The following is a 14,835-nucleotide window of genomic DNA, read 5'->3' as shown; positions in this document are numbered from 1 at the left end:
CTTATTTTCCTGGCTCGGACACATGAGAACTAATTAACAGGAGTGAAATATATGTGAAGCAGCAAATAATGATTAGTTTTGTTTATGTGTAAATACTGATAGTCATAATGCAAATGCTTGTGTTGGGAACAACTGTTCTCCACAGGCTGTTTTGGACAAAAGGGAATGAGTGTGAATGTTCACAAAACAGCAAGTGAGAGGGGATATGAACAGGGTCAGATAGCACATATGTTCGGGAACCCAGTGAATGTACTCAAACGTGGTTCCTGGCATGGCTAGCAGCAGCTTGCATGTGTTGCAGAGCACGTGTCACCCCGCAGTTCTGTGCCCAAAGAGCACCCGTTCTTTGCAACTGCAATGAAAATTGCAACAGCAGCTTCACTACTTTTAGCACTTGTGGCATTCTTCCCTTTATCACCCTGGGAGGATGATGTTGCATTACGATGACCGACTCATTAAGTGGGTCAACATTTAACTGTAATTAATGAGTTGAAATCAGATTAACAAAAGGGCAGCCCTCAAGAAACTGGTACGAATAGTTGGAAGGCATATGGGAGTCAGGGAGGACTTGACCAGTAATTTTTACTGCTTTTGGTTTGGTTTTAAAGCAGCTCACTCCCGCCCAGGACAGACAAGCAGAGACACTTCTGCATTTAAACCCTCTCTCATCTGCCGGCCGCGAGTTTCCCTGGCAGCGCTGCTGGTAACGTGCCTGTGCTGTGCCCGGTCGCTGCCTGCTGACCAGAGGCATCGCCACCCGCTTGGAGCTGATCTCTCCCGCTAATGTCGTTACAGGCCAAGCGGTGAAGGCGAGGAACCATGGCGGAGGATAGGAAAGACGAAGCCAAGGCACCGCACTGGACTTCAGGTCAACTAACAGAGGCTTCTTCGCACCCCCATTCACCTGAAATTAAGGAACAGGGTGGCGCGGGTGCTGGACTGGTCAGAAGTGCCAATGGATTTCCCTACCGAGAGGATGAGGAGGCGGGGCTGGGCGGCCACGAGCAGCCAGGGACGTACACTCGGACCAAAGAGAATGGGATCAATGGAGAGCTGTCAGCAGGGGACAGAGAGACACCAGGTAATGCACTTCGATGCCATGAAACACAGGGCTCTGCGGACCACTGGGTGATGTTTCTCCATGGGGAAATATTAGCTGGAGCCGAGCATGTCCTGGGGCATGGGGGAGCCGACATGAGGGAGCCTGTGCCTTGGAAAGGCATTAGCTCTTCACAGCAAGGGCTGCGTCTTCATCTGGGTTTGCATAGCTCGCATTCTTGCCCAGGATCCTGGGCAGTGCTCTGAGAAGACATCAGGAAAGGCAGAATGGTGCCTTAGTGCGTCTTGGTAGATGGGACAGGGTCACCACTCTGGGGACAAGAGAACAGGCTGGTGTAGAGCAGCTGCTCAGCTCCTCTGGGCTGGAAAGGAGTAGGGAACCGCTCAGCTGGTGTGCACACATAGCTCATGTTGCTCTTTGTGTGTGCGTGAAGGATGGGTTCTCCTGTTACTGCTCACAAGTAACACCACCTTGAAACCACCAACTATTTGCAGAGTAATGCGTTGCTCAATCTGACCGGGAATACCACAATTCAGCGTCAGCATTTATTCACCCTTGCCCAGACATACTTCACTGGATACTCACTGGGACTTTGTCTATTGTAAACTATGTTGGGATTTTAGGATTTAGCTTGATATTTGGGAAGGAAAAAAAAAGTGTGACTGTGTCAAAGTGACATATGCAAAGCAAGTTTCCTGGTTTACAAATAAATGCTAATTCTCTGTGCAGAGTTCCCATTTTAAACCCCAAATGCACAGTGCAAGAAGAATTTATCTTGTACAACTGCCCTTGATGCATCCATTCATGCATGCTAAAGAGATCTTTCTAGCAATGTTTGTTGGCTGTTGACAGCATTTAGAAATGCCATCCATAATTTCTCAGCAGCTGGAGAATTTTAAGGCTCTTGGACCCTACAGTCATTTCATAAGCGATTGTGCTGGAAATGGCTCCCTCTGCTACAAGTAAATGTGTTTAGATTTTGAGAGTCTCTTGTTGTGGGTAGCCAAAGGTAAAAGAAATCCTGTGTAAGCATTCAGGTGAACACGCTCTTGATGAGTGCTTGGGGCAACAATAACAAAGCCTTGTCTCTTTGCTGTAACCCAACCTTTTGCTATGCTTAGCCAGCAAATAAGCAGGAGCAGATGTACAGGGATCACAGAGGTAAGATGCTGCAGTTCTTAGGAGATGGCGTGTGCCATGGGAAGACTGAGCCAGTTTCTCATCCTTGACATAGATTTTTCATGCAGTCTTGGAGAGGTTTATAGGTGGAGAAGTGGGAATAACTTTAGAGGATGAAGAGGAATTTCCTCTCCTTAGAAAGGGAAGAGAGAAATGTTCTTCTTGGGTTTTCTCAAGCTCAGGTTCTGTGCAGTTGTCAGTGTCTGAGAGAAACATGAATGTTTAGTTTGCAGCTAATGGAGAGGAGGTGGGAATCCACTCCTGCCCATCAGCAGGCATTGTAGTAGTGTGTTTTCATATTGCTTTTTGAGGCAAGGGGTTATACAGCAGAACAAGTGAAAATGAGGCAGGATAGTCTAGAGGAGGCAGCGGGACTGGGGACATCCACTTGCCAAGGGAACCAGACTGCTCTGGATCTGAGTGAAGTTCGCTTCAGTCACCACTTTGTGTCCTCATTTCCTCCTCTGCTTTTTTCTCACTGTCTGCTTAGATTGCAAGATCTCTGTTGTGGGGACTCACTGTCGATACATACAGTTTTTATTTGTGAGACTTAATATAGCATGTCTTGTGGCATCTTTGTCCTTGAACACCAGAAAAGTCCCTAGAACTGCTTGCCTTCAGGCGTGAATTCCCAGGTCCCGGGAAACTTGTGTCCTGCACACTCACACTGGTTAGCCAGTATTTAATTGATGCTACATAACCCATTTTAGGATAGTTAAGATATCTTTTTAATAATTTTTCTCTTTTTGAAGGAGAAACCTGTTGGCAACTTACTGTGGTGACAGAAAGGGACCGGGGCGTGTGTTGCCACTTTACACCAGTGTTTACTAGCTCGATGTGCTATTTAATGCATTGTGAAGCAGGAAGTTTAGAGGTGAATTGTTGGTGTTTTGGTGTTTTATTCAGATTGATCTTGAAATCAGGATTACCATTCACTACCAAGTTCAGTCATCTTTGCTGTGTTTTTGTCTGCTCATGAATTTTAACCACAGTGGGGTGTTGTTATCAGGTAAGGTTTTAAAATGCCACTCCGATACACATAATTACCAATAATGTGAATCGTTTAGTCATTTGTAGCAGCTTACTGACTCCAAACAGCTGAGGAGAAAATGCACAGGAAGCCAAGGTGCACTGAGATAATTAAGCCAAACTGTGGGTTTGAGTGGATTTACAAGGATTTTATTTTCCCTGGTGCAAGTCCAGCACCATAACCTAGGAAAATCTCTGGCTTCTCAGCCTTCGTGTTGGAGTGCGTAAATCCCCAGGGACTGCACCAACCAGCTCATCTGCACTGGAGCACTGGTATAGACAGGGCATTTCCCAGGCAGCTGCCCCTCGCCTCATCCCTGCTGATGAGAGCTCAGTTATGTTTTGAGGCGTTTCGCCTAAAGAAGCTCTCCGGCACCTGGCTGAGCTAGGAGCTGGGATTTAGTCACAAAATGGGCCTCCCTAGGAGAGGTGTTCTGCAGCAGGGCAATAGTCCCTTTGGACCGCAAAGCAGCAGGGCACCCATCTGCAGGGCTCGTGCTGTAAAATCTGAGGGCAGTGTGTTAAGGGGAGGGTTAGAGTCAGGCCACCGGGACAAAGGCACCTTATGCCAACATTGATGCAGAGGCAAGGGGTGGCAGTGGAGGAGGAAATCACAGTTCTTGCCAAAAGACATCCAATCCATCACTGCAAGGGACATTTTTAGGTTTGCACAGTTAAAATTTGCCTTCCTGTGTATGTCTCTCTCTTGGCATCTGTCTAAGAGTTACTGAGCCTGACCTCAATTTTGGAATCCTCTGAATCTGGCTGTTGTGTTGCCTTTGATTGATCTGTCTCGGTATCGTGCTGGTAATGGCTGCATTATGGAGACACATCAATGCTCTCCTTTCAAATGGGCCGATGGGGACGTGGGAGAGTGCACAGCACTGCGGGGAGGGCAGCCTCGGGGCCTGATCCAGCATCCACTGGTGTTGAAGGCAAATCCGTGTGAGGGAACAGGCTGGGGTTTTCGGCACAGGCCATAGGAAGTTGTTGTGGATGTGATATAAGTAAAGGCGGTAAAGCAGCTATTCTTTGTTATATGTATTTGTGTGTATATATATGTATATATATTTGTCTATATACCTGGGCTGCCCTTGGCAGACCAGCTCAGTCCCACTGGGACTTAGCCACAAGTCCCACTCTGCTCCCAGGGAGCTCCTGAGGACCTCTTGCCTTTGGGGCAGTCTGCAGCACCCCACAGCCTGAGATCCACCGAGGTTCTCCCCGATCCGTGCCTGTCCGTGTCCTTTCTCACCTGCACACACACACAGCATCTTTGGTGAGGATTTTGGAAGCGCTACAAGGAGAGGATGAGATCTGTAGCTTCTGTCAAGCCAAACATTTTCACGTCATGTGAGATGTGTGCTGCAAAGGAGGCGTGGTAGCGTGATCTTCAGAAACTCACTCTGAAGTGGGCTGATGTGGAAAGCTTTTGATTGGACCCTATGGTAGAGCACAAGATGTGTTTGACTTACAGTGAAATCCGAGAGTGGCAGCCTTTTCTTTGCTTACTGAAAATTTGTGGTCAGCTAACTGGGAGGAAGCGCTGAGGAGCAGTACAGATGTGCTGCACCGTGCCCTGGGAACCCACAATTCAACACAGTCCATTGTGTTTGATTTGCAAGGAACATCAAGCTGCAAAGGTTTGGTTTTGCACACTTAAAATGCATTTATTTTTCTTGTCAGTAATATAATGACTAACCTGTCAAATTTATATAATTAGGGGTAAAAGTAGTTAGATGCATTGTGAAGCGTGTTCTACAATATGTCTGTATGTACAGTGACTCAGCTGAGTGCTTTCTTCATTATTGGCCAAATTCAGGTTGATAATCTGAGGGGTCTTTGGATTATCCACACGGTCATTTGATAAATTATTTTTTTGGCAGATGAAGGGAAAGCATTTCCTGAAATCCTATTGCCAGAGCCTCAGGACAGTGGCTTTGTCCTGGTGCCAGTCACTGTTAAGGACAGGAACACGTCCTGCCAGAGTGACAAACAGAGCCCTTCATTAACTGGCAGGGTACCTGAACCGTGTGGGATGGAAAGAAACTGCCGGAAAATTGTAGCAGCCTTCCTGACACAGCACAGCGGACTGACCACAGGCTGAGCACTCCTGCCTCGCTTTTCAGAGCCCTTGAGTTATAGGAAAGGTGGGTGAGAGGGAGCTCATGACAGACAAATGAGAGAGGCCAGGATTTTTGGTGGCTGGGGGACCCAGGGACTGGTATGTGTTAGTTTGGAAGTGAAACAGAAAGAGTGGGGAGCCCTAGACCTGGGAAGTAGAATGAATAAATGTCAGCATTGAGCTGTGGGCGGAATGGTGGGGGAACAGACCCAGCAGCTGCAGAGCTGGGAGAGGTGAAGGGCTGAGAGCTGGTGAAATGAAAGCTGTGAGGGAGCAAAACAGGGTCAGGAAGTGGCAGAGAAAGAAGGAAAAATTGAAGATAAGGTAAAGAAAAGTAAGGTTCGGTTTTATCTGCTCATCCAGAGCCATACAGCTTTTGCACGAGGGCAGCTATTACTCCAGAGAGGAGGGGATTCAGACAGCAGGAGTAGCACAGTCTACAGGGAACAACCAAGGAGAAAAGTGGGAAGGGGCAATTTGTGTTACAGCCCTGAATGTAATTTATCCTCGTTGCCATTTGCTTTAGGCTTTATTCACCCAGACTAAATGGGCATCTGCGACAAATCTGTTCCTGTGACCAGCTACTCTTTAAGCGCATTTAAACAAGCTGCAGGGAATGTCAGCCTGAAAGACTGCTCTGTCATGGCCAGGAAATACTTGAGTAGAAGTGGGGAGTCCTGTTAGGTTGCCTGTGCAAAAAAGCCATGGCAAAGATAGGGATGGTGCTGGTTCCAGCCACCTGGCTGTGTGTCAAGGAAACAATCTGTATCCCATCATCTTTGCTAGCCTTGCCTTATAGTAGCCACTCTCCAGGTAAAAAGGATCTTGTTCACGGCCCTCACCACCACTGCACCGTTAGGAAATCACCATGATACTTAGTTCTGCTGGTTCAGGGCACTCATTCCATGAGGGCCAGGACCAGAGTTGCGGTGGCGGGTTGTGCAGGGGCAGGATTGTGGCTCTGTGCATGGGGTCAGTAAACACGACAGCCTCTCCAGGCTGGAACTGCGCCGAGTCATTGCTTGGACTCAAGATACGTTAATGGTTTTTTTCCCCCTATAATGACTTCTCATTTAATCTTCTTTTCTTTTGTGTGTCTTTCTCTTTCTCTTCCCGTACAAGTGATAATACTCAGATGGCACTGCCAGTAAACACACAAACAAACCTTCTTTGTACAGAAACCTTTTTAGTCTGTTTTTCCAACAGGACTGCTCTGTGAGAGCTTTCCTTTTTGTTTGGCTATTTGCACTGGCCGTCCTGATGCTGCCCAGGCTCTCCTGAAGCTGCCAGAGCCTCCCCCAGACTCCCTTGAACGCCCGTTCCCCAAAGGAGCCTCCCAGCCTTGTTGTCAGATGTGCATTTTCAGCAAGCTGCATGTCTTGAGCAACACAGACAAAATGCACAGAAGGATGCAAAATCAGTGACATCCAAAGATGAATGTGATTGCTGTGTTTTTCCCGTTTCAGTTGTTTATTTTACAAAGCTGGAAGAATGCATTTTACCATGTCATTGATGGCTCCCATGGGAAGGAAGCAGTTAATTAGGCATTTTGATCTCCCTCCCTTTGCCCAGGAAATGTGACAGTAATTACCATCTTCTTTGCCAATTTACATATAGGCAAACATACCAGACTTCTGAAACTTTTCTTCTCTCTGTTAAGAGTAATACAAGTGTCATTTTCTGGGACATGTTACTGGAATATTTTAGACATGTTCAAATTATGTTGCTCAAGAAAGCATAGGCGGAGGCATCAGAGCCTCTTTGGGGCACTTGTAGAAAGTGGGTTTTTTACCACTCTCTGTTAAGCTTGCCGTAGAGATCTGTCTCAGTTGTTCTTTTGCAGAGGACCAGGAATGATGCCACAGAAATTCCATCTTTTCCCATGTGTCCCCTACCCCCAGCTATCTTCTCTTGCACTCTAAATGTTCACTAACTGCTGCAGAGACCAGCCTCTGCGGGTTTTTCTGTGGCTGGCACTATCGGTCACTAAATGCAGTAAGACATCCCATTTTGCCCAACTATGCCCTCTCTGAGGGGCTGGCTCTGCCCTCCCACCTCCTCTCGAGACTGCAGAAATCAGTCAGTGCGTGATTGAAATGTCTTGGTAGGAGCTGGAGGGTCAGACACAGTTTGGGCAGTGCAAGCACGCAAAAATTACTGCCTGAAAGGGAGCGGGGTGAGATCCCCTAGTGTGCAGGTGCTGCTGAGTTCCATGGCTAGGAGTCAGATGCCCAGACAAGTTGAGCCATCAGTCTCTTCTGTCCCTAAAGCTCTTCTGACAATGTTGGTGTGTGGTTCAGGTTCACTTTTGAAAACTGTCTCTCAAACCAGGTGCAGTAATACCATTAGAGTCATGTGTGTGCTGCATTGTGCCCAGTCAGTGTTGAACCTGGCCGAGAGAAGGCATCAACCAGCTATTTCCTGTTGGTGTTCTTGGTACGCTTTAGTGTTTTCATGTTACGGTGTGAGCTTGGAGAAGAGAAGGCTCCAGGGAGACCTCATTGCAGCCTTCCAGTACTTGAAGGGAGCCTATAAACAGGAGGGGGAGCGACTGTTTACAGGGGTTGATAGTGACAGGACGAGGGGGAATGGCTTTAAACTAAGAGAGGGGAGATTTAGGTTGGATATTAGGCAGAAATTTTTCATGCAGAGGGTGGTGAGGCACTGGAACAGGTTGCCCAGAGAAGCTGTGGATGCCCCATCTCTGGAGGTGTTCAAGACCAGGCTGGATGGGGCCCTGGGCAGCCTGCTGTAGTGGTTGGCAGCCCTGCCCACAGCAGGGGGGTTGAAACTAGATGATGTTTAAGGTCCTTTTCAGCCCAGGCCATTCTATGATTCTATGAATTACATCAGCTGCTGTGCTTCCTCTAAGGAGTATGAGTGAAAACGCCCATGAGCATGTTGGCCTGGCAACCAGTGCTCACTTGGTGCCGTCAGTGTTCCCAGAAAATGTAATCAATAACAACCTCGGAGATGCAGCACGGAGCAACGGGGCTGGGAGGTGGAGGAAATATCTTTCATAACATGTTGTTCCAGCCACACTGGTAATTCAGAGTGTACGCCATGAGCACTGTGTATTGAAGTTGCCTTTTGAAACCATCTGTAGCCATTCTTGGGGGGCTGCTGTAGCCAGGATAGCTGTCGCCGCTGAAGGGCGAATATCCCATCAGATACGTAACACATCCTGGGAGTTAAATTTTTGCTTTGCTTTTGACTCCCTTTTTGTGGACAAAAATTTGGCTTTTGTCTGTTTGCCTCTGCCCTTTCTCCCCGCCATCCATGTCTGGCTGCCTGCCCTGATGTGGGGGCTGCAAAGGCAGATTGTGCTGTTTCCGTGGGCTGGACCTCGCCTCTCCAGCGCTGGCATTAGCTGCGTGACTGGTGGAGCAGTTGTGTCCAGAGGCTGTGGTCTAAATCATGGCCTGCTGTGCTGGAGTCCTTTTCAGGGTACGGTAGGACACAGCTTGTGCATTCACAAATTACACAAAGTAGACAAGCCGGGGGAAAAGGCAGGCAGGTGGGCGGCCGCAGAGCCACGGGCAGGCGGCACGGCCCTGTGCAGTGGGCAGAGGTCTTTGCGGTCGTAGCTGCAAGGTGGGATTGCTGGGAACTGTGCCAGCATGTGATCTTCCATTCCAGTTTTCATCCGAGGGCAGGAAGATGTGGAGGAAGGTTCATTACCAAACAACAGAGCCTTGTTTTGCAGACACAGAGCTGCTCTTGTTTCAGGCAGAGCCGAAATGGCGACTCCTTCTCCAAAGTGACCTTGAGAGGGAAGCAGCACCTTCTCAGCTGACAGCCCAGGACGTGCTGGTGGCCTTTGCCTGTCTTGTTTCCTGGCCCCTCACCCTGTGCACAGACAATTACCAGCTCTCAGGGTCTCAACCGCTGTGGAGCAGAAGAGCCTGGAGGTGCGATGGAGGTGTGATTGTTAACCTGCTCACTCCCACAGTTCCTGCATCCCTTCCTCCCCTTTGCCCATTGTGGAAGCTCATGTGCATGGCTTGGTGCACTTTCCAGCCATGGCTCACCGCTGGGTAGCCCAGCGCAAGGCCCAGCTCCCTGCCGTTCACCAGCTGCGTCCGATGGAGGCAGGTCCTCCCGGCACGCAGGATGGACACCGGCCCATCCACACGCAGGTGGGCACGGGTTTATCTTGGGCGGAGAGGAGGTACGTACCATCGGATCATTTACAAAAATGAGAGTCGCACAAACAGTCTGCTGCTCCTGCGAGGAGTGCCAGGCATTGCTGATTCCTTTTTTCCGTGTTGCCATGCCAACACGTCCCTGTGTGGAGTGAGATCTCTTTTTAAGCTCCACTGAGAGAAAGTATGTAGCCTGGGAGCTTATTTAGCATTCAGGAGCGCACAGCCTCAGTGTAACAGCTCTGAGCCACAGCCAGGCTGTCTGACAAAGGAAAGGACAATTTCATTTTTTTTCCTCTAGCGTTTGCTTCTCAAGGTTAAGGGAGACAGGGAGAAAGACTGGGAGCACTTTGCGATGGGGGCCTCACTGTGCTGTCCTCACTGAGACATGACTTTCGTGGAAATGAAAAGGAAATAATATTTTGGGGCATATTTATGGTGCAAAATACATGTGTGAGAGAGGGAGAGAGAGGTGCGCAAATTTCTTGGTTTGACTAACCCTGCTGAGCTACTCTATATTAAAATTAGAAAGCAAAGGCATTCTGGGTTTTAATTTGAGTGAGGAACTCAATGGAATGATTAGAAGGAAGCCAAGGACAAACCCCCTGCCTGTGTCTTCCCTGCTGTTTTAGTCTGTGAGGTTACGATATAGAGAAATCATCTCGTGCTATATCCATATTCTGAGTAAGCAAAACCTAGGCATGTACTAGTGTTTTGGTTTGGGTTTTTCCATTTAGTGAAGTTGCTGGTGGATTAACTTCCCACTTTAAATATATCCTTATAATGATAATGAATACAGGTTTGCCTGCCTTTGCCATGTGAAGGGGTGGAAATCAGCATAAAGCGGCTGGCATTAGCTGGCAGATGAGCACTGATAATCCAGTGCCTACCTGTACCAGCTGTGAAAAGGTTGATGTGAAAATTCAAAGGCAAGACTCAAAGCGAGAAGACGACGTGCTGGTGTTGACTCTGTCGTTTGTTCCTTGGGAGATGCTGAGCAAAACATTTAGGTTTCCCTGTGCAGCTTCACAGGCCGACTGCAGAGCAGAGTGAGTGGTGCTTCGTGATGTGGTCTGAGGTGATGGTTTAGAAATGCAGTCCTGGTTGTTTTTTGAGGTTTTGTTATTAGTGAAGCATTCCTCATGACGTGCAGCAAGTGCAGGAAACTCAAGGAATCCAGCTGTGTATGCTAGATTGTGTGAGTGAGCCCTTCTCCTATGTGTGGAAAATACCTGGTCAAAACTTTAACTCTTTAATTGTATGCAGTATATGGAAAAACAACTGTGAGATATCATTATCTCCAAGGCAGGAAAACCTGTTAGCTGCTTCCCAGAGAGTCATTTTCACTCAGGACTGAGTAGATTGAATACTTAATGGAGATCACTTTCACTCGGAGGCACTATATACGTTGGGAGGGGAAAATAAACTCCAGGTATTTCACTTTTTCTTCCTATTTCTTTCCTTGAGACTAATTCATAGTGATATATGATCAGTTTGGTACAGCTCCCGGCAGCCCATATAGCCTGTGGCAGTTATGATGAAACTAGTTTACAGTCTGGTCCTCCATCCATGCAGCTCGTGCATCTGGCGAGACAGGTATGTTAATAAAGAAGAGCAGAAGCATCAGCCGCCAGTGCTGTGTGGATGTGGCAGTCTTGCTGACATACCCAAACTGTTTTCATCCACAGCCCTGCAGCACATACGAGAGAAGGAAAAGGCTTCAGCTGTGACTATGTCTTTTTACCCCAAAGCCAGGGTATGTGCCAAATCCAGGATAACGCAGCCTGTGCAGATTGTTTGTGAGCTGTAAAGGGAACTAATCCTTAACTGTTCCTGTCCATGAGCTGCTTTCTCTTTCCTTTCACTGTCATCCTTTCTATTTAAGAACGTATTGTCCTTCTAAACAATTGCCCTGAGAGCTCTGTCTTCTTTTCCTCTCTTTTCTCACTTATGTTGCCTCTGTCTTTTTTTTTTTTCTTGCTTGTTCTGTGTACACCCAGCTTTATCCAAGCCATCCAGTGTAGCTCCTCTGTGACCTTGAATTTCCCCAGCCACTTCTCATTTTCTGTACACTTGGGAGCCTTTGGCTGCAGACCTCTCCCAGTGGCTGCAGTGACCCAAACCCTGGTCCCAGCTTTCCCCACAGCACCCAGATGGTCCCCATCACCGTGGCTGCAGAAGCTTGCAGGTGTTGAAGTGCCCAGAGAAGATATGTCTGGTACAAAAAGTGCAAGAGGTAGTTCAGAAGGTGCACTGAGGGCTTTTATGTGTGTCTCCTGCACCTTCCTTTTGCAAGAGTAGGTGTACATTTCTCTTCCCGAATTGCTTTGTCCACTTAGAGCCAGTAGTCTCCACAGGTGGGCATTCAGTGGATGGGAACAGGCCACAGGAGCCGTCAGGGGTGAGTCCTGGTCAGAGGCAGTGACCCAGCCAAGATGAGACCCTTCCACTGGGGCAGTGCCAGAGGAGAGGGGAGGAGATGGCAGAACTGCTGAGCAGGGCTGAGGACTGCTCCGAAAATCCACCCGTGTCATGAGGTCAGTGGGACTTGGTGAATTGGTATGTGACATAGGCCGGGAGCAGAGCTGGGAGGAGACGAGCTGTGCAGCTGGTGCTGCACTGCAGAGCTAGCTGGTTAAGCGGGGTTGGACTGGCAGCATGAGCCATAGGGTGAAAGGGCACGGTTTTATGTGTTACCGTATTCCCTGATGGGATGAACCAAAATTCTGTTGCATTGACACAGCGATCTTCAGTCCTTTTGAGCCAGGCGCGACTAGAAATCCCACACAACATGGGCGCAGGTTAATGGTAGTTTTCAGCTTAAATTCAGAAGAGTTTGTACAGCATACTTTGAATACTTCTTTAAAAAGATCATGGGAAACACTGTAAAAAGTGTTTAAAACCAGCTCAAAAGGACCTAAAAATGAACTTTAAGGGACTTGTCACCTCCTGCTGTAGGTGGCTGAAGCTCTGTTGACTTCTGTGGGGGATCTTAAAAGTCTGTTTGTTTAAAATCTTAAATTGTACTGAGTTCAAAACAAACATTGATTTAAAAAAAGAGTTACCTATTATGTGTATTTACTTACACTCAAAGGCTTAAATATCTGGTTCTTTGTTTTGAAGCCAAAGTGGTTCTCTGCATGAGTCCTAAGGAGTTCATATTTTAATGAAATGTAGATATAGCTGATTCGTACATGCAAGTGATGTTTTCAGCTGATACCGAGTCCTGGGAAAGGCAGTGGGACCTCACTGCATTGCCCTGGCTGACGGTCTGCAGTTGTCTGCTTCAATATTGCATGTTAGCTGTAAATTGTGTTGCCAATGCATCAGACAAAACAGAACCGATTAGCTTTTCCCACCTCCGGCTTGGCTGTGAAATGCTGACAGCAGTAAATATTCTGTTCCAGACAGTAGACTTAAGAAGATACGACTCAGGGGATGCGCAGGGAGCAAGTATTTGCAGTAATGAGGGCTCATTTTAAAAGCATTGCTTTGTTGTACTGACATTTGTATGACTCCTTTTTAACAGACTTTCATATTTCAAGGGCAGGGAGGTGTGGGGACTGATCCCTTGGTGTTTTGCCTTACAGCTGCTAGACAGTGTGGCAGAGGCATCTGCCTGCTGAACGTGCACTGGGGTGCTGGGGAGCCAGGGGAGGGGGCTCACTGCAGCTTTCGGAATTGTTCCTGGCTCCTAGCATGAGTTCACTTTGGATTTCTCCACGTGTGTGCCTTGGAGATTTGGACTATTTGTCTGCTCTGTCACTGAAGGTGATCAGGAAAATGCAGTCAGGGCAGCAGAGCTGAAGTACACGCAGAAGGTGTGGAAGCGGTCCCAGGACAGGCAGCCCAAGCCCTGGGCTGCTGCTTCCCCAAACACTGCAGAGCAGCGGGGATGCATGGGAAAGCCCCCCTCCAGCCTCTTGTTTGGGCCAGAGCACAACCGGTGGGACATAGCTCAGCTGCAGCCAGGGTGCTGCTTTTGCACAGGATTTACTCTGCTGTAAAGCAGATACGTTACGGGTTTGGATAATGGTGAATCAGATTTACAATCTTGAGTTTAAGGAGAAGGTAGGAGGGGCTACTGAATACCTTAAGTACCCCCAAACCATGGAGGTATAAGCTGTTTGCTGTGGGGCTCACCAGGGTGTGAAGCTGCTGTGTTGGGTATCCAGCTGTAGCTCCCCTGTACACGCTCTTCTCACATAGTCACTGCAATCCATCTTTCCCCAAAGGCAGTCTGAATGGTCATGCCTTTGGCTTTCAATGCATTAAACAATCAAAGCTCTTTCCTGCCAAAAACACAAGCCTTTTCTGACCTGTTCACTTGGTTAGCTGGTAAATCCTGGCGATTAAAGTAGGCTGTCACTATCGTCATTGATGCTACAGCAGCTTAAAGTCAACGAGTTTATTAGGGAAATGATACTTGTCAGTTGTGTTGTGGATTCATTTAATTTAAAAGCTGATGTTCCTATTATTTGCCTTCATACCTCCTGCCAATTACTGGTGATATTGCCAACATCCAGATCAAGGACCTACTTAGAGCAAAATATTTACACTCATGAAAGCCATTTGAGAACAAATATTTGAATTCTGTAAAGCTGTGCTACTGCTTTTTTTTTTTCTCCAGTCATAAGCACTAATCTGTTGACATTGTTTGGGTTTTATGTAATTTATTCATCCTGCTCTGATGGCTGCTGTGCATTTCTTTTTTCACCCGAGTGCAAAAGGTAGTATTTAGAGTTATCACAATCCCTGTGATAAAGTCCAAGATGCATCTTTGTTTTTTCCATCAGAAACATCACTGGGTGAAACCCAGCTCTTTTTTTGCCAGCGTTTCAGCAGTCTTGACTCAAACAAGAGTTGTCCACCAGCTTCCAGGAGAGCTGAACGTGAATTCAGGACCTGTCCTTAGGGGGCTGGCTAATGCCTCTAAACAAATCGAATAGCTATTGGGTTTGTAGTCCTGCTGCACTTGGAATTGCAGGACCAGAGGGGAAAAAAATCCATAAGTCCTGTTTGCTTTTCAAATTGTCAAAGATAGCAAATAGCCACTTTGTGTCTTTCTTTTAGGCAGGAATATATTTGGGGTATTTTTCCTCCCTGAGCAGCGCAGGTTGCTCTGTGCTTTTGTTGTTGACTCCATTCCACTGTGCCAACAATTAGTGCTGGTTACCCTGGAAACAGCTCCGCACCCCACCGAGGATTTTGACAGGCACATTTTCACTGAAATTGCTTTGTTTTTGCAATTCTGCAAGCACACGTAGCTAATCCTTTCGCTGTGCTCTGCCTGTGTT

At 47.6% G+C, this 14,835-nt stretch overlaps 1 protein-coding gene across 1 annotated transcript in view; it reads left to right on the top strand.

The window, feature by feature from the left end:
- The first annotated feature begins 819 nt into the window (after window positions 1-819).
- Window positions 820-14,835, top strand: part of MAP2 (microtubule-associated protein 2) — a 48,814-nt gene continuing 34,798 nt past the window's right edge. Inside the window, exon 1 of the mRNA XM_010077638.1 lies at window positions 820-1,081. Coding sequence (XP_010075940.1) covers window positions 820-1,081 — 262 coding nt within the window. The remainder of the gene's footprint in view (window positions 1,082-14,835) is intronic.

Source organism: Pterocles gutturalis, unplaced genomic scaffold, assembly GCF_000699245.1.
Source record: "Pterocles gutturalis isolate BGI_N339 unplaced genomic scaffold, ASM69924v1 scaffold5058, whole genome shotgun sequence".
NCBI classification, from domain to species: domain Eukaryota; kingdom Metazoa; phylum Chordata; class Aves; order Pterocliformes; family Pteroclidae; genus Pterocles; species Pterocles gutturalis.
This window is presented reverse-complemented; position numbering and strand designations above follow the sequence as displayed.